We start from the raw sequence: 18,961 nt of genomic DNA on the forward strand, positions 1-18,961 counted from the left end.
ATCTTCATTACTAGATCATTTCACAACCCAAACAAACAGCCCTAAAAAGTTTCAGCCCTCAGCTTCCTATCTATCTGTGGCAACTTTCAAAGCGTTCTGGCCTCTCTTGAACCCTCTGAAGACCTCAAGATAAAGCTGCTTCAACACTTCAGCAGCAGGTCTGACAGAGAATGAAAGAGCTCTTTGAACACAAACACTGCGCTCTTGCATCTTAAACAAGATTGCGCAACATCATTCGATGCGCCCTGATTAAATACGCGAGACACTGCAGTTTAATATAATCACTTAAGATATAAAAGCAAACCACCACCACCCAGAATACAGCAGTAACCGCTTAGCAAACCCCCACAGCACTTTAGCATTGTGGTGTGGTACATTTGCTTCAGAAAATGTAAAGCTCTAGTCTTTTCTTCTGCTTAAACTGGTTGAGACATTAAGGCTTATTTATAGTCACTCATTTTACCCAAATCCACAGCAGGGTGACTGTTCAAACATTCGCATTCATTCAGTTGTGTCTCCTTAAAGCCAGAGACTAAATGCTTCACTCAAGTTCTGAATGCTACAGAAAACACCCTCCCTTTCACTAGCTCCGCTGATTTTCTGTGTTCCCACACTTAAATACACATGCATGTAATGCAGTTATGCTCCCATACCTTTAAATATATTAAAGTAGAAAGATTAAGGTTAAAAAAATTATAAAATAAAAAATCATATAGAAAAAATTCATAAAAATAAAAATGATATATCATTTTCTGTATAGTTTCATGCAGCGAGAGAGAGAGAAATAGATATAAACGTACTGTAAAAAAGTTGTATTTTTATATAGTAAACAGCTTTATAATTTTTTTTAAAATAAAAATCATACAGAAATGCATACAGAAAATCAACCATATAATATTACACATCCATTAAGTGTTATTATATAATAAAATAGTACATAATATATGTTATATACTATAACTCACACACAAGCTAACATATAGAACAGAATTTGAATATAAAACACCAGTCTACAAGAGCAATTTTGACTAATTTTTAGTACATGTCTTTATATTTTATGAATATTCAAAAGATTAATAGGTAAAAATCCTGAAAAGGCAGAGAAGGAAAATGTAAAGAGAATAACTAACTGCAATAATGCAGCAACTCACCAAAGTGAAGTCCAACCTGCTGAATATCTTCATCCTTAAATGTTTTATGCATTTTAAAATCATTGCATCCCCTGGAAGCGGCTGAGCTCAACTAAACGGGTGTGCAGCCCAATCGAGCGTGCAGTTAATGCACTGCATGAGTCACACAGCCTGGCAGCTCTCACAGTCAGCCGTGGAGCTTCAGCAGGGTCGATCACGTGCGATTCCACCTGCCCACTGCTGCCCGCTGCCTGAGCTAAAGCTCATTAACATACAGCTGCCGGCCCACGCCAGACCGCAGGAATCACCTCACAGCCACTAACACATCACACTTTTGATGGGACTTAGAACGTTCTTTAATAATATTAAATACTATTATAACAAACGGCAAACAGATTATGTGCAAGCAAATAGTTAGAAATATCATTCAACTATAATTAAATATAAAAAAATTATATAAAATATATAAAAATATGTTAAATATAAAATAAATAAAACAAATACAATAACTTCAATAATAAATATTTTTATTATAACATGAATCTTTTCCACGACATTCTAATTTATTGAGATGCACCTGTATATTTAAAAAATATGTTATATAAAATATATTACATATAACATAAATGTGTAAAAATGTAACAATATAAAAACATCAATATTATAACATTCCTAAATAATATTAAATATTATAACAAACTGCAAACAGATTAAGCACAATTTCAATAGTTAGAAATGTCATTAAACTATTTAAAAAATATATTGTCATATAAAATAAATATATAAAAATATGAAACACATTATATAAAATATAATTCTTCTGTAATAATATAAAGTATTATTATAACAAACTGCAATCATATATATATATATATATATTTTTTTTTTTTTTAATATATATATTTTTTTCTTCTTCTTTAATAAATGTTCAGTCCATGACCCATCATCCCTGTCACGGGTTGTGTGCTTGCGCATGCCTCAAAAGAGGGCTTACAATGACTTACAAAGATACATAACAGCTACAAGTGTATGCACTACTTGCTTTATGCAAGCACTATATAGGATAAATCACTATACAGGATTTACCCTATTATACTTTATCAACACAAACTGATAGGTGAAAAAACAAACAGCCACCCACAAATAGTCTATAAACAAAGCATCAGGCTGTCTTTGAGTTCACATGAACAACGGTTAAAGTTACTCGTCTTCAGGCTACAGAAGAATACCATAATTCCTCCGTTCAATTAGGCCTAAGTCATCGAGAGTCACGCAGACCTATAACAACCCAGCCACAACACATAATTGCAAATAACATGCCTTACCTTAACACAGAATCGAGCAGAGTCCAGCGTTTATATTTTTTCTGAGTTAACATGTTCTAAACATGAGTGGAATTTGCACCGCAGCGCCCCCACACCTTGATGCTCATGACAAGAATAGCATGTATAGTTATCTTTATTGAAGTGAATTAGGTTTAAATCGCCGTCATGCATGAATGAATATTTTTGCAATTTTACACATAATAATCCACGATGATCACATTACACAAAACTGAAATTGCACGTCAAAATAACACATTGTCAATATTTTTTGAGACCCCCCCCAAAATTTCACAAATCCTGTTTTCAGGCGAGCCCATGTCTTATTAAGGGGAGCCGAGCTCCCCCGTAGTTCGCACCCTGATTATACTCATTATCATATAAAAGTGCAATTAACCAAAAAAATATGAATGTTCATTTGTTTTTAAAAATGAAAAAAAAAAAAATTATATTTCAATACCTGTCAGCTGTGGCTGAAGAATCTTCTGTGCAGCATCTCACAAAACATTGTAAGACTGCAGAAGACTAGCGGCGCTATTTTAGGATCTGCCGATGACGTGTGAGCTTATAAAAGCCATCATCTGTTTGAACTACAAAGCCTATCAAATTTTAAAGTATTTCAGTGGGATAAAAACACAGGATCAAATATTAAAACTCAAATTGAGGGCATCTTATTTGTAGTGAAGTGCTATGATGCCATAAGAACTGCAGTTGGACTTGCTGGGCATCAATGGAGACTTCAAGAACGTCATGCTCACTTTATCCGATACTGTAAAAATTACCATCTCTATCTACTGTAATTAATGATGTTTCACAGATTGATTAATTATATGGTGTTTCTGTAATCTTCACATCACATACTAGGTGACGCTCTTCCTTTTGAGATGGCTGGCTGCGATCCTGCAGATCTTCACTGCAGCACAAGCTGTAACTCACACACATAAATATCTTTCGTTTTGAATTAACACACAGACCTGATTTATGTTAATGAGTCAGCAGTGCATGTGTCAAAAAACTATCAACACTAGTAAAAGTTTGTTAAGTATGCCAGAAAGACAATGTGCCTCACTGTACAGTAGGTGCTACCAACTGTATTCAGTAAGAACAAAATTAATATAGAAAATGTTGCTTCTGCTTATTTGAAATTGAGAACTCAGAACACCATAGAAACCACTTAACAACTGCTTAGAACACCCTAGCAAACACTAAATACAGAGAATACTTTTAGGTGGGCTCTTTTGTCTTGGACCACCTAGCAACCACTTAGAACATCCTAGCAACTACTTAGCAACCACTCAGAACACCATAGCAACCACTTAATCCAGAAAGAGACATTAGTGTGGGCTCTTTTGAATTGTACCAGTAAGCAACTACCTAGCAACCACTCAAAACACCCCAGCAACCACTTAGAACATCCTGGCAACTACTTAGCAACCACTCAGAACACCATAGCAAACACAATCCAGAAAGAGACTTTTAGGTGGGCTCTTTTGACTTGGATCAGTAAGCAACTACCTAGCAACCACTCAAAACACCCTAGCAACCACTTAGCAACCACTCAGAAAACCACAGCAAACACTTAATCCAGAAAGAGACATTAGGGTGGGCTATTTTGACTTGGACCAGTAAGCAACTACCTATCAAGTAGCAACCACTCAAAACACCTTAGCAACCACTCAGAACACCCTAGCAACCACCTAGCAACCACTCAGAAAACCACAACAAACACTTAATCCAGAAAGAGACATTAGGGTGGGATATTTTGACTTGGACCAGTAAGCAACTACCTATCCCAGAAAGAGACATTAAGGTGGGCTATTTTGACTTTGACCAGTAAGCAACTACCTATCAAGTAGCAACCACTCAAAACACCTTAGCAACCACTCAGAACACCCTAGCAACCACTCAGAAAACCGCAGCAAACACTTAATCCAGAAAGAGACATTAGGATGGGCTATTTTGACTTGGACCAGTAAGCAACTACCTATCAAGTAGCAACCACTCAAAACACCTTAGCAACCACTCAGAACACCCTAGCAACCACTCAGAAAACTGCAGCAAACACTTAATCCAGAAAGAGACATTAGGGTGGGCTATTTTCACTTAGACCAGTAAGCAACTACCTAGCAACCACTCAAAACACCCTAGCAATCACTTAGAAAACCACTTAGAACACCCTGGCAACCACTCAGAACACCCTAGCAACCACTTAATCCAGAAAGAGACTTTAGTAAGAAACCACTAAGTAATCACTCAGGACACCTTAGCAACCACTTTATCCAGAAAGATAATATTTGGTGGGATCTTTTGACTTGGACCACCTAGCAACCATTCAGAATACCTTAGTAACCACCAACCAACACCCTGGCAACCACATACACCAGGGTGTTGGTTTTACACCACTTGCATTTTCTCAAAACATAAAAATCTACTTTGTAATCTACTTTGTCTAATCTGATTTTGGCCCATTTTTACACTGGCAGTTGTTACAAATCAAACAAAAATGAACAATATTGCACTGAAAACTGCATTTCACCAAAAAAAAGAGCTAGGCTAAGCTAATAGAAAAGATCCATTCCAATCACGTCCTCCTGTTTGTAGCTCTCTTCTATTAAGTTCTGCCCTTTCCAGCAATTCCTGTGGGTCAATAATGGGGTTAACTGATGTTCAGGGACAGTTTTGCGGTAAGAGAGACACTCCATAACACTTTCAAACAGTTTCGTAAGAACTACCAGAGGATTTGGGACATACAGGAGGATATGAGCTTAGACAATTACCAAGAAACAGAACAGGATTCTGTGGTTTAAAAATCACAACATTATGGGTAAGTTTCTTCTTAAAGTGGCTCTGAGACCATATGTTCCTCACTCATGCAATCAGCCCAATACTGTCACCATGGTTTGTGGGTAATTGTTGTGATGGATTGCGAGCGTTTCTTGAGATCAACCGCATCCAAAGCAATCCCAGAAAGCATCTCTTAAGCAAAGCACAAAGAGAAATGTCTGCTCTTCTCATCAACCACAATAAGGAGCTGAAAAAAAAATCCATAGAGGGAGAAACATCTACTGAATAATTGCTGTGTTGAGTGGAGGATGATGGGACAGCCATCAGCCGTTACATAAGCTAGATACGCTTGTAGGACAAATCTATCAGTCTCACTGAACTGTAATTATATCATCAGTTACACAACACAAGATTTGGGTCAGAATTACGAGCGAAACTACACTTTTTTTCCCCCATAAAAAACATCAGGAAATGTCAGAGTGCAGATGTTTTATTTATAGCCTCCATCTTGAAAGTCACATAAAAATGTTTACAGACTTTTAGAAGCCATGTTTGATGGGGTTTAGAGTAAAAGGCTCACCTGTAACAGTGTCTAAATCAGGATGAAGACAATCCCAGAGCGCCATATGGAAGAAAACAGAAAAAAAATGAAGATTAGAAACAATTTGACATGTTATACTGGGCCAAAAACATGCTTAACTTCAATTCCAGAATAGAGTGCTTTGAATTTGCAAGGTTGTTTTTAACTATGCTTAGCTCAAACTCAGTGTTTCCAATTAATTACCTAGACTGAAAAATGAATTACCCGAAAATATTTTTACACTTCACAAAATAACATAAAAGATCTCTTTCATTGTGCTTTGCAGCATTGCTCTTGCAAATCATCTGTCAAGGGAACTAAAATTAGTCTGTTTTGCAGAGCTATTTTCTTTAAGCAAATCTAAAATTAACATTTTTGTTAATTGAAGTAAATCTGAAATAAATTAAAATATAAAATTAGGTGAAAAACTTAAACTAAGCGAAAATCACCTGAAATAATTTAAGTAGAAGCACTAAAAACTAGTGTTTTTTTTATTTATTGGAAATAAAATTAAAATTAAAATGGAACTGAAATAAAATAAATGAAACCTGAATAGTAATATTTAAAATAATGATGGTAATAATAAAAATTACAAAAGTAGATAACAAAATTACCAAAAATATAACTAGAATTAAAATAAAAACTGAAAGTATAAAAATAAAAGCTATTTTTAATTAATAACAATAATGCTACATTACAACAGATACAGAATACAAAAATTATTACAAACATCTGTTTAGCAGCTAAGCCTGAGTTTAGGTATCTGTGGGACTCATGATGCAGGAGCAAATATAATGTAGATATCTGTCTATAAATGTTTTTTTTTTTACAGAAAGGTGATGAACTAGATGTCAGAAGCTGAACTTCAGCGAGCTCTATTTTCTGTTCGCCCAAAATATATCCACTTCCTCACTGCTCAACATCATTAATAACTGGAACATTCGAGGACAGAAGCTCTTTTCTACTCCTGCCAGAAGAACAGGAGTACAAACACTGAAGGAAATTGAAAAGGTATCTTTAAATAACTCTGGGCTAAAGTCCACATTCTGTCTTTCTTTTTAATGTTTCGAAAATGGACAGAAAACATGATGAAGATAGGAATACGAAGCAGGCCAGACTCAACTTGCACTGCAGCATGAGCACCACAGCTTTTATCTTTATTTTTCTTCTAATTTAACCTAGTTTTGCAATCAAACTACGCTGTGCTATGCAAAGGAATTAAAGATAGTCTTTAGTAACTGGACTAGTTCATTTAAAGCATGAATAATCCTCAATCAACTCCAGTGTGAAGAATGCTGAACACTAACTTTCTTTAGAGGTTTACCATCTTTAACAGCCTAATTCTGGCATTAGACGCGAGTCAAATTTTAGAGTATTTTAGTAACAGTCAAACAAGTGGATTTCAGGGTATGTCATGTTTATACAGTATGTGTGTATCTATTCTTACCCGCTGCTGAATCGTGGCATGTTTATGCTCCATTTCTCTCTTCTCCATCGCTGAATCAATCACCAGTTGATCCAGCTATGACAAGATGAACAATCAGTCATTGTAAGTTTGTTGTCATCTCTTGTATTAGGAAAACATGATCGTGTTTATTATCCACAGGCACTGGTTGTCTATCCGTCCATTATAGCACTGCACTTTCAGATGTGATGGTAAGTTTAATACTGAAGTCAGTGATGTAATGTGGCTGATCGATGAACTAATTAGACAGAAATCAGATCTGGTCTGAGGTGAATGTGTTTCAGGGCTTAAACACAGCATAATTATGGCCACTAAAAAAAAGATTTGTGCATTTTGAATACTACAGTATTTTCTTATTTTGAGGGTAGGTTTTTTCTTGTTTAGATGCTGAAAAATGTATTTGGGTAATCAAACCTCTTTTATCAGAAAATAATTTGGTTTTGTCATGAAAACTTGTTTTAAACTTGTATAAAATCAAGTGCTGTCAAATCGATTAATCACGATTAATCGCATCCAAAATAAAAGTTTGTGTTTATATGTTTACATAAATACACACACATACATACATGTATATACAGTATATATATATATATATTAATATTTATATATGATTTATATTATATATAAATATATATTACATGTATTTCTTAAATGTATACATGTATGTATGCATATTTATATATACATATAAATATACACAGTACACACACATGTGTTATGGGCGGGCAATATGACCAAAATCTTATATCGCGATTTGAGTAATTTTATTTCACGGTAAAGATATATATCACGATAAAGTTATTTTTGTTTTAAATTAGGTCTTTATGATATCAAAATTTTTGATACCAAACAAAATGTCATAATTCTTGTCACTAGTGTCAGTATCAATACGTTTTTGGATTGCGAAAGCGTGCGCACGGATTATGAATTTGTGGGTTACGGATCGGAAAAACGAAGGTACGGTTTACAAAATCTGAGCGCACGGATTGGAAATACGTGGGTACGGTTTATTAATCTACGATTTGTTAAACCGAGGGAACAGTTTAAGAATTTGTGAGTACGGTTTATAAACTGAGGAGACGAATTGCAAAACCGTCGCCACGGATTGTTTTTTTTTCTTTCCTACAGATGACTTCCCGGGCTCCGTACTGAAGACAAGTATACAGTCAGCAATTAAATAAGAATAAGAAACTAATTACAAGCAATAGGACAACAAAAAAACTACAATAGAACAAATAAATAAGAAATGCTACATACATTGTATAAAGTAATCAAATGTATAAAAACACTGCATATTCTTCACCGTGTAAAAGAAATATATATTTCTTCTTATTAAAGTTACAAAAGTGATTTAGTCAAAAGGCAGTGAGAGATATTCTCTCTTTTGTTGTTTGATTAACATGAATGACAGACAGCAGGAATATCAGACTGCTGTCACTTCAAGAGCTGCCCGGATCCAATATACTGTTAAACTGGGCGTACACGGTGCGAGTTCGGACACTCGGAAGGTCGTGAGCCATTGCACATGTTACGAGTCAGTTAACCTGATAATCGCATCGAAGCAGTTGGTACACGGCACGACTGTACTGCACTGCGAGCCGGCGGCAGCTTTGCGTGAGCTTTCGCTGAGATATGGAGCTTTTCAATCTTGCTGCTATATATAGCTTCGGATAGAAAAAGAAAGAAAATTCAAAGATGAGTGTGCAAATGATTTGGTGAAATGCAGAGACAGGTCCTGTCCTACAGGGGTGTTCAAACGAAAGCAAGAGCACCCTCAGCTGAAGCTGTAATTATAATATTATAGATATGGCAAACAGTGCCTATTTGTGTCTGCGCTCTGGAGAGTCAAAAGTTTCTCTTTACAACGTGTTTTTGAAGCAGTGAGCAATAGCCAATTACTGACATATCTGTTGATTTCTTGAACGCCAGTCAGAGGCGTTTATGTTAGAATCCACTCACTGCTCACAAAGCCGGAGTTCTGTCCAGTGCTGAATTCTGTATGCTTGCGAATCATATTACAAAGTGTAGAAGTGATGTAAAAAATAACGTGTAACATAACTTTGTGAGATCGCGAAGAACTAAGATGAGTGACAGCTTTTTAGTGATTAAAAAGGGAGCCCTCTTTGCACCGTAGCAATGAATGGCACAACATATATGTGAAAATAGATGTGCATTAAGGCTAGAGCACCCTCACTCATTTCAGAAGCGCCTTCAGTGGAGAACATTCAGCAGAGAACAGCATAGCCATTCTTTTCAACAAACACAACTAGAGATTTGTGCATGTGTGTTGGTGTATCCACACAATATGGGGTCGCATAGTAGCCACAGAGCTATAATAATATACATAGATCTAGTGTATGTGATGTGGATGTATATGATTAGGTTATAGGGGAGGAGCCTATACACTGGTCAAATACACTGTTTAAAAATTATCGGGAGCTCAGGAGTCGCCCGGGAGGCTCGTAAATTCCTCTCACACGATGCAAGCCTTGACCATACGAGCATCAACGACTTCCACGTGAATTCTCCCGATGGGGGAAAAAAAATTTAAAAATCGCATATGAGCTTGTACGACAGCAAAAATCGCACAGTGTACACCCGGCCTTACACAAGTTTTTTCTTACTAACCTATTGTGTTTACGAGGATACTTGCAAAGACAGGCATTCTGACACATACAAGTGTGTGTATTTAACTGTTCAAAGCCTATAAAGAGGCAAAAATAATTAAAATAAATAAATTATATATATATATATATATATATATATATATATATATATATATATATATATATATATATACACACAAGTATATATATGATTTTTTTTTTTTACATAATTCATGAATTTGCATCTGTTTTTCTAACTGAATCAATGGCCAATCTGGCTGCCAGTGCTCTGCCTGGAAATCAATAGTGTACGTGGAGAACACTGCTCACCTCAGCAGCCAGTTTTTTCATGTAGGGGTCAATCTCATCCAGGAGGTTGTAGCCCTGCTGATACAGGGAGTACTGCGCATGCATGAAGGATAACATCTGCAGAAGACAGGACAGATACCGATGCTGCAGGATCCACAATCAACACATTTACATACACCAGAATAAAATACATTACCGATACTTACTGCATCTAAGATCTCAAATTTCTTTTTGGCTTGAAGGACATTGATCTGTATGGGAGAAAACAGATTTATATAAAACACTCTTATATGTTTACATACACTGTGTATATGTGGCGTGTGTTCAGTCTGGAGATGGAGTAATGAGCAGATGAGTGTTTATACAGTACGTTACCTGCAGCACATAGTCCAGTGCGAGATGCCGGAAGCACTTGCGGGTGAAGTTGAGGGTGCTGGTGGCTTCCTCCACCTCATGGAGTTTGTTTCGAGGTGCCTGGGCGTTCTTCACCTGTGCGATCTCCAAATCTTCCCTCACCTTATCAAAGTGCTTCTTCGTGTCCTTGAATTTACGCACATCACTGAAAGTACAGATGGACATTCATTATATGAGTAGTCTAATGAATACAAAGCTGCCGATATGGAGCCTTCAATGAAGGTTTCGGGGATCTCATGGAGGTTTTCTGCGAGAAATTTCATTTTTGTCAAGCTATTCCTTATTCCAGCAGTTTCAGGGTGCACAGGAGAGGCAGTTGTGCTCTTTTTAACAAAATATCCCTAAAATATTAATATTGTCTGATATACTTGCACATGACAGATCAGGTTGATCTAATTAAAGCTTCATATCGCAGCGGTCTTCCTGAAACGCCATTAGTTTTACCATATAAATCTTCCGCCCATTGCATTATCAGTGATCACCTGTGATAAATGAATAGGAACCTGCTCTCAAGAATCCCATTATCCTCTACCAGGACACATCAATTATTAATGAACTCCAAAAGTCAGATCATTATTTATAATCAGCCTGCGGGAAGCGCAATAATGAAAAAACCTCCTCAGAGCGAGTGCGCTTCTGAAAGCTTTCACATTTGCAGAAGTATAAATAAAAACAGGCCACTGCAGGGCGACACTTCCACATCTCTGACCTTTCGGAGTGATATCAGCGAGTTTAATTTTCATATTTTAATGCATGTAATTTTAATGGAGAGAAGAGCAGGTATTAAAAATATGATTTCAATAAACTGCAGCATTTCTGAACACATTTTTAAACATGCTAATAAACTTTTATTTTAGTAAGAAGTTTAAATGTATAATATTAATGTAAAAATTTATAATATTACAATAAATACACACACACACAAAAGTTGTACTGTAAATAAAATAAATTATTATTATTATCACCATCACCATCGTTATACTGTTTAAATACTTCTACATTTTTAAAAGTAAATTATTGTTGTTATTATTATTGCAATTATTATTTGTAGTCAAGATGATATATATGATCACAATTCTATATCATATATAAGCAAACCTGAATATGAAAAGAAATCACATTTTAAATCACAATCAGAATTTTTATCAGAAAAAAATGCAATAAGATTTCCCCCCATATCAGTAGTGATAATTGTGTTATATTTTTCAACATGTATAAAATAGAAGTTCTTTATCAGGGTGAGTAACACAGCAGTGAATAAATATAGACTTGTATACTCACTCTTTAACAAAGTTGTGCAACTGCTGCTTCACTGATCTCTGAGCTTGATCAAACAGGATCTGAAAAACATAAAATAAAAATAAACGAATAAAAATACTAGGGATGCACCGATATGAAAATTTTGGCCGATACGATAACCGATTATTCTTTATTTTTGAAAGCCGATAACCGATATGTTGGCCGATAAATCTATATCCAAATTGTTATATACTTTTTGAGAGCCTGATTACAAAAAAGTCTCATCATTAAAAGCCACATCCCAAACACTTCAACATAAGCAGCCTAGTTTGAACGGTGTACGTTTTAAAAATATTTTTACTCTCCCATTACCAAATTTAGTCATAAAAAAGTCTTACAAATAAATAAAATAATGCATAAATAATGCAAACAAGTCACTGGACATCATTACACGTGTAAAGAATCAAAATGAATGCGCCATAGATCAATAAAACGGAATAGCCTCTGCACGGACAATAATTAAATGATTTTAATTACTAAACCATATTGTTGATGAAAATAATAAGAGAAAAATACAAGTGGTTGTTGTTATTAATAATATATCAATGATTTTGAAAAAGTAACAAATTAATACCACTGTTTTAAATAGCAGCCATTGAGCTGCAGCTCAAGCTGAAGCTGAAGAGCTGAATGAACACGGTAAACTGAAGCGTTTTGCTGGCAGCTTATTTAACTCAAGGAAATGCATCCTGAGATTAATATTAATACAACATAAACATAATATTACAACTTATATATGAAATGACAAATGACGCAGTTATTGCATGCTATAGTCAGAATGTGTGATCCTGTTGTGGATGCGCTCTTCCCATAACAACGCGCTGAAACACAGCAACTAAACCCAAAGAATGCACAACGTTTTATTATAATAATGTTCTCATTAGAATGTTATATACACGACATTCCCAATCATAGTTATTAATGTTGTGCACTGCTGTTTGAGCTGCGTGCGCTGAGCTAAAGACGATCACCGGTAAACTGAAGCGCTCTTTTAACTTAACCAAACGCATTCTATATGAGATAAATCAGATATACATCAAATAAACACAATATTACAATGTACAATTGCACAAAAGGCTGCAAACGAACAGCGCGCATTTGAAGTGTCTCTGAAGGAAATAATGCATTATTTATCGGCTTTAAGATATTGGCCAAATTTTCTTATCAGGCCGATACCGATACCAGAAAAAATGAGCCGATATGGGCCGATACCGATATGGTGGCCGATATATCGTGCATCCCTAAAAAATACCACTCTGGTTTCAACTAATGACATCTGAGTATCCGGTTTAATAAATGAGTATGTGCAACAACAGACAAACCTATTTCTGAAGGTGGCAATAGCTCAAGATGAAGCTTAACAATATTTATTAGGAAATTTTCACAAGTCAACATCCTATATTAATCCGGGAATAGCATTCTTATCAAAAAATGACTGTACTATGATTCAAGAGGTAAAGTTTGGACTATTTTAGAACAAAACCCAACAAATAAATCATGAAGCAATGACTGATTACCCTGAGAAAAATGGGAAATGGGAATGTTGCATGTAATGCTCCACTATCAACACTAGATGGTGGTCTGCATTGGTTTAATCTGAGCTGTAGAGGATGTAAACCTGTATGGCCTCCCAACACACACACACATCATCATCCTCACACCCCTCCACCTCATTGAGATTCAGCCCGAGTCTCAGTCTGCACAAGGACACCGAGCTGATCTCGTATGCCACGCTGCAGCGGAGGAGGAAAAATAGGTCACTCGGGCAGGGAGGGAGCGACATGAAAGAGGAGAAAGAGAGATGGAGCACAGGAAACAACTGAGAAACAAAGGGAGGTGATGAAAGATACTTTGCTTCAGTCTAGAGATGCACCGATTGCAATTTTCTTGGCCGATTCCGATTTTTTTGTACATTTTTGGCAATTCTGATTATCTGCAACACAGGTAATTGACAGTAGGGCTGCAAAATTAATCGAATTTCTAATCGCGATTACAATTATGGATGCCACAATTACGTAATCGTTCAAAGCGGCAATTAATCGTTCAAAAAGTCCACTTATGTTATTCTGCGTGCTTAAAGGTGCTGTATGTAAGTTTTTGACTCTACTAAAGCATAAAAATACGATAATATGTTTGCAGATATTTAAGAAACATGCAAAGATAACAATTTGTTTATCTGAAAAACAATGCTACAGTCAGTTATTCTCCCTCGAAAATGTGCGTTCCGGGCCGGAATGTCAGTCTTTTTTTTTGGTTTGTGAAACCCGCCCATTGAATTTGGACTGCAATACCTAGTTCAACCACTCGGTGTCAATCCTACATACAGCACCTTTAAGATGCGTTTTTTTCTTTCTACATGTTATCTTAAGGGTTTTTCCCATTATTTTAATTTTAGTTTTAGTATAACATTATAATACCATTCATATTTTTACTTTTTTATAATTTAAAGAAGAAACCAATCCGATGTATAGTTGACATTTGAGGCTTAATACTATTGAAAAGCACTAAAAGTTTTTCAGTTAGAGTGTTTTCTGCTTGTTTATTTTCATATAAAAATACGGCATGCAGTTGCATAAAACAATGGTATAAACATTATTCAACGTAAATTGTGATAATCGTAATTAATAATCGCAATTACAATTTCAAGGGAATAATTGACAATTATGATTTTGGTCAATTGACGGCATATACACAAACAAAAATCGACTTTTTTTTCCAATGCAAAAAATTATTTACATAATCAAATAAATTATTAAACATTACAATTCCCCTAACCTGTACTGTTACAGATGTTCTCTCACTTAAACAACTCGAAAAATAAAGTGCTCTGGGACTGGAAAGAGGTAGAAAGGAGTTGTTGTATGTAACAAAACAGATGCCACTTCCCACTATGTTTATACATTTATTTTCCCCTAACCTTATTAAATGTGTCATATTTCACATCAAATTCCAAGTAACACCAAGTCAAATACTTGTCCCAGACAAGCGTTAATCAAGCCCTGTGGTTCCCCGCGGTTTACTTTGGCCTTACACATATTACAAATTGTGAACTTTGAGTCATTTTCACTCACAGTGAAGAACTTCCACGCCGACGACATGCTTACATGCGGATGTGAGCGTAGATGTAATGGAAAAACAGACCGGCACGGACCGATTCCGATCTTGCGGAAAATCGTCTAATTCTGGTCTCTGGCCGGTCGATCGGTGCATCTCTACTTCAGTCACATCCACATCAGCCGATATCAAGACTAATGATCCCACAGCGATGGACCTTCAGGGCTTCTTAAGAGCTTTGATTTACAGAGTACAGGAATACGTCTTACTATGATTGTAAAGAATCTAAAGCATTTCATATTTCTGAAATATTCAGTATTTATTACTTTGAACAGCCATACATTTGGGTTAAATGGCCAAAGTGTTTTTCTAGATGGTATCAAATTATTTTAATTAAATTTTTCATGTCAATTTATTATTGTGGTACCAACTATTTCAAATAAACCAGCCCCTAAATTACACATGAAAACAAATTAAACTGTGATTGGCCACTTTATGTGTCAATAAAATATCTTATGTATACATGGTATAATATATACACATGATAAAATATGATGAAACAATCCAAAAGACTGTTATTTTCAAGATGAAAGGGCTAGACCGAATCTAAATAAAGTGAAGACACCTGCAGACCCACTATCCATAAAGTAAACATAAATAATATGTATAATTTAAATAATATAATTAATAATAAAGTTATTTATATATATATATATATATATTTGAAAACAGAAATTAAATACAATCTAAATAAAAGTATACATTTATTTAATATAATTAATAATAAATAGAAGTACGTGTGTGTGTGTGTGTGTGTGTGTGTGATATGAATTTAATTTTAATAACAGAAACTAAATGAATACAATATAAATACATTTATGAATAAATGTGTGTTTGAACAATACATAAATACAATATAAATAAATAGAAGACTTTTTATTCACATTTTCAGAGGTTATTTTGGGGGTGTCACAGTGGCATTACCTGTAGCTTTTCCTGCAGAACTCTATCCATGATGCAAACATAATCCCACTTCAACAATTACATCAGCACAACAACAATCTCATTACCTCGTTTTACTCCGACAACACACACAGGAATATGATCTGAAATGTCAGTAGGGCTGTAAAGCCAGATTCTGAAGTTACGCCCCAGATGAACACATTTAAAACTAAGCAGTTCACTTCACTCTCTCTTAGTGCGGGTCGGTTTATAGCGCCATTAACTCTGGCAGGGCCCAAATAAGGTGCTTGGTGATGAAGGGCGATGCTTTTGTGGTCCTCTGTGCCTCATGTCGAGGTTTACAACCTCCTCTACAGTTAGGCAACAAAAATCCCTCTATAAAACACAAGACTCTGTTTTTCATGACGCTCATCACTAAACAGAGCTCTAATAAATGTCAGTGACTTATCCTGCATTCAAACAGCCTTTAAATGAAGCAGCAGGCTCTGGGAAACCAAGAAGCCAACCAACCGCCCGTCTGTCGCAGCAAAGCCAGTCTCGTTTTTTGGCAGGAAGGGAGAGAAACGCCCTGTGTGTGGTCCATGGACTGACATATTGTGGTTTAATACATTGCCAAGTGCTAAGTGATTATTTAATCTGAGCTCTGTATGAAATCACACACAGATACCAGCTTCAGAAATGCAAAAGAAAGAAAAAATAACGAGAATGCATAGCCCCTAAATAAAATGAATAACACACATTTCATTTTGATAACAGAAATTAATTCAATATAAATACATTTATACATTTATTTAAATAATTAAATGTGTAATATTTAAATAAAATAATAATTATACATATAAGAAATTACATTTATTAAATATAATAACATTAATTAAATAATTATAATAATTATAGTTAATAATAACATTATAAATGTATTTATTTGTATGAATTAAATTGTGACAATAGAAATGTATTTAAAACAAAATAAATACATTTGACCTATTTATTATTTAAATAAATAAAATGTATTATTAAAAAAATTCATACATTTATTATTAATAATGTAATAATAATAATTATTATTATTATTATACTTTTATTATTAAAAGAAGGGTTATTTCATGCATTCATGGTAATGGGTTTGTGTCCTATTTTGTTTTCCTGCCTGTCTTGTATTGTTTTTCTGAACATATCTATGTAAATGTCAACAGCATGTGGCTATGCTGAATGATGTCCTGACTGGGCTTTACTGTCGCGTGTGCTCTTCCTGTGCTAAATTCCCCTGCATTTCCTGCTCTCTACACACAACAGTATGAAGGGCTAACCAAAAGGTTACTGTACCCACAATAGCAAAATGTCAAGTAACCAAACTGATATGTCAGTGGGTTAGCGGCTTTTGTCTCTGCACGAGATTTAGGACAATCTGAAAGAACGAGAGGCTCATCAAATACGTCCAACATGCAAAACGCCCCTTATTCACCCTACAAACCCTTTACCCGCTTTCCAGACAATTCCTGTATTGTTGGATATAGAGTTCAAGAAGTTTTCTCATGACATAACTTCCCAAACAACTCCCTAGCCCCCCTTTTTCTTTCGAAGACCTTCATCTTCACATATATCACAGCATTTCACATCACTGTGGATTTTCCAGTTTGATTCATTTCTTCCTATCTCTTAATAAATATGTTGTCCAGAAGTCAGTTAAATGCCGGTAATTCTATTCTATTAATTCTATTCTCTGTTCCGATGCTGAAAAACAAGCTATTCAGTAAGATGGAAATGCATTTTCTATCAATATACAATATACAAATCTGTACTGCAGATAAAAAAAAAGAAAACCGTGTTTATATGAAATGAAAAAAATAGAAGAAAAAAACAATAAAAGTAAAAGGTATTTACATATTATTTCTATTATTTGTTTATGATGTCCGATAATGAACATGTTTAAGGCATTAAACATAAGCCGTGTTATGTGCCTGTTGTCTCACTGTAAGTGCTCTTGTGCACTGATGCATGTGTTTGTCTTTCTGCATCCATTTATATAAGTGACCCTCAAGCGTTCATGTTTATACCTCACTGCACACACTGCTCAGGTGCTGCCTGACAAACACACACACCATCACAGCAGGATTCAGTCTCCAGCCCTCTGATGACCCTGCCCATTAACCTCGTTTGTGATGTCATTTCCCCATGTGGCGCTGCTGGCCTCTGTACAGCCCCTCTCTAAAGACCCAATGGACGCTTCTCAAAAGAGCCCATCAAGTGGGCAGTGAGCTCACAGACAGAGGGCCCGCGGTGCAACGGTCAGATTCAGAACCTCACAGAGAGCTGGGAACTAGCACACTTATAGAATGAACAGATGAGGTGTTAGAAACAAACAAGATTCACATCCCTCCCTAACACGTGCAGTTTAGACCTTTCCACCAGAAAACAACAGAGATAATTAGTCAGACAAATTAATTATTCCACACAATTCTTCATTGTTTTCGGAAGCAACTACAGATTCGCAAAAACCCTCCTCATCCATTTTTGGAATTTTTTAGGTTCTTAGGTTTTTGCGGAAAGCTATAAAGTTCTTAACTTTATTGATGTTACTTTTTTTTTCTATCTGTCTGTCTGTTCGTCCATCCATCCATCCATCCATCCATCTATCTATCTATCTGTCTATCTATCTATCTGTCTGTCTGTCATCTGTCTGTCTGTCTAGCTATCTATCATCTGTCTGTCTGTCTGTCTATCTATCATCTATTTGTATATCTGTCTGTCTATCTATCAATCGTCTGTCCGTCCGTCCGTCTGTCTATCTATCTATCCATCATCTATATGTCATTCAGTCAGTCTGTCTGTCTGTCTATCATCTGTCTGTCTGTCTGTCTCTCTATCATCTATATGTCAGTCAGTCAGTCAGTCTGTCTGTCTGTCTATCTATCATCTGTCTGTCTGTCTATCATCTATATGTCAGTCAGTCTGTTTATCTATCTATCGTCTGTCTGTCTGTCTGTCTATCTATCATCTATATGTCTGTCTGTCTGTCTGTCTGTCTATCTATC

General features: G+C 35.5%; 1 protein-coding gene across 1 annotated transcript in view; it reads right to left on the reverse strand.

Moving 5' to 3' along the window:
* LOC107599476 (arf-GAP with coiled-coil, ANK repeat and PH domain-containing protein 3-like) overlaps nucleotides 1–18,961 on the reverse strand; it is a 64,593-nt gene that overhangs the window by 17,098 nt on the left and 28,534 nt on the right. The window contains exons 8-13 of the mRNA XM_016291075.1: nucleotides 11,892–11,950; nucleotides 10,572–10,755; nucleotides 10,403–10,447; nucleotides 10,218–10,313; nucleotides 7,264–7,338; nucleotides 5,817–5,828 (exon numbers count right to left, since the gene is read on the reverse strand). Coding sequence (XP_016146561.1) covers nucleotides 5,817–5,828; nucleotides 7,264–7,338; nucleotides 10,218–10,313; nucleotides 10,403–10,447; nucleotides 10,572–10,755; nucleotides 11,892–11,950 — 471 coding nt within the window. The remainder of the gene's footprint in view (nucleotides 1–5,816; nucleotides 5,829–7,263; nucleotides 7,339–10,217; nucleotides 10,314–10,402; nucleotides 10,448–10,571; nucleotides 10,756–11,891; nucleotides 11,951–18,961) is intronic.

This window comes from Sinocyclocheilus grahami, unplaced genomic scaffold (assembly GCF_001515645.1).
Source record: "Sinocyclocheilus grahami isolate Dianchi unplaced genomic scaffold, SAMN03320097.WGS_v1.1 scaffold13.1, whole genome shotgun sequence".
NCBI classification, from domain to species: Eukaryota; Metazoa; Chordata; class Actinopteri; order Cypriniformes; family Cyprinidae; genus Sinocyclocheilus; species Sinocyclocheilus grahami.